The following is a 1,486-nucleotide window of genomic DNA, read 5'->3' on the forward strand; positions in this document are numbered from 1 at the left end:
CGGCGTCGGGGCCCGGCCCGGCCGCTCCGCTGCCGGCGTGGGGAGAGAAGCAGAAGCAGCGGCAGCGGCCGGGTCCGGGCAGGAGGGGAGATCTGGCTCAGCCGGAGCCTTCGGAAGGAGGCCGGGGCGGCGGAGAGCTGCTGCGGCGTTGCTCGGGGCGAGCATGAGAGCATGTTTTCTGCGGTGCTCACGAGGCTTGCTTCTTTGCTCTTTTAAGAGTACGTAGAAAAGCCGCTGAAGCTGGTGCTGAAAGTTGGAGGAAGCGAAGTTGCTGAACTCTCCACGGGAAATGCAGGGCTTGATTCCAGCCTATACGAAGACAAATCTGAGCATGAAAAACACAAGGATAGGAAGAGGAAAAAGAGAAAGAAAGGGGAAAAACAAGTTCCTGGAGAAGAAAAGGAGAAGAGAAAGAGAAAAGTTAAGGTATCTATTCATGCTAGTGCACTTCAGCAAAAAAAAAAAGTGCTTCCACTTTCTCTAATGTTCACGTCAAAAGGTGGGCAGGTGTGACTGTAACTTGTATCCTTAAACTGGAATACATTCAAACTCAGTATATTAGTTTCGCCGATTCCTTTTCTGCAGGTACTTTTATTAGAAAAAGGTGAGCGAAGTCGTCTGAAATTTCTCATCTTTCAAAAAATATTGGCGAGTATAAGAGCACAGAAAATTTAAAGGGGGGGAGGAATTCTAAATGTCTCTAAATGAATCCATCTATGTAAAACAGAATGAAGACTTTACAAGTTCTTAATTAAAAAGGAAAAAAAAAGTATTTCCCTCTCAGGGTTCTTAACGTGGTAAGTAATTGTAACACATTTATTTGAAGCATTATGGGTACCTCTAATTTTAAATTTCCTATTTCTTATTAGTTTTTCCAAAACCTTCAAAAATCATCTTAGGGGCTTTGCTGGAGACAATGCTCTGTGCAGAAAATAGTGTGGAGTCATTCCTATCATGCTATAAGTGGCTGTCTGTCACATTTTTTAAAAAAATAATTCTGTGATACATTGCATTGTATAGCTGAATTACTTTATTGTCCAGCAGATGGAGACAGTACACAAAGAATACAAGGTTTTAAAAGACTTACAAACAATTTCTTTTTTTTTTTTTTTTTTTAAACTGTATGAGATGGTTTTGAAAAATCCAGAGAGCATTATGTACAGTAATAATGCTGGTTTTGCAGGTTCTCTAAGTTTCTGTAACAATCTTTCTAGGAGGATAAAAAGAAACGAGATCGAGACCATGCAGATAGTGATGGAGAACAGGAAATGAAATGTCAGACCCCTGTCAGATTGGAATTGCCACCAGAGAAACCATTGACAAGTACTTTATCAAAACAGGAAGGTAGGGGGAAAAAAAAGACATTTCTTTTGCTAATAGCAGTTTTTTCTTTAATTGACTCACATTTTATTGTTCTTTGTTTCTATAGCAAGTGACTTGACATTTTTTTCCATCTCAACGTTTTTCCCCTATCTCATATAAAAAT

The 1,486-nt window shown here is 40.2% G+C and overlaps 1 protein-coding gene across 1 annotated transcript in view; it reads left to right on the forward strand.

The window, feature by feature from the left end:
- Positions 1 to 6: 6 nt before the first annotated feature.
- Positions 7 to 1,486, forward strand: part of BRD7 (bromodomain containing 7) — a 15,065-nt gene continuing 13,585 nt past the window's right edge. Inside the window, 2 exon segments of the mRNA XM_010585019.1 lie at positions 7 to 426; positions 1,215 to 1,344. Of these exon segments, the coding sequence (XP_010583321.1) occupies positions 172 to 426; positions 1,215 to 1,344 (385 nt within the window). The 5' untranslated portion in view covers positions 7 to 171.

The sequence above is a fragment of the Haliaeetus leucocephalus genome, unplaced genomic scaffold (assembly GCF_000737465.1).
Source record: "Haliaeetus leucocephalus isolate CR32 unplaced genomic scaffold, Haliaeetus_leucocephalus-4.0 Scaffold92, whole genome shotgun sequence".
In the NCBI taxonomy this organism is placed as follows: Eukaryota; Metazoa; Chordata; class Aves; order Accipitriformes; family Accipitridae; genus Haliaeetus; species Haliaeetus leucocephalus.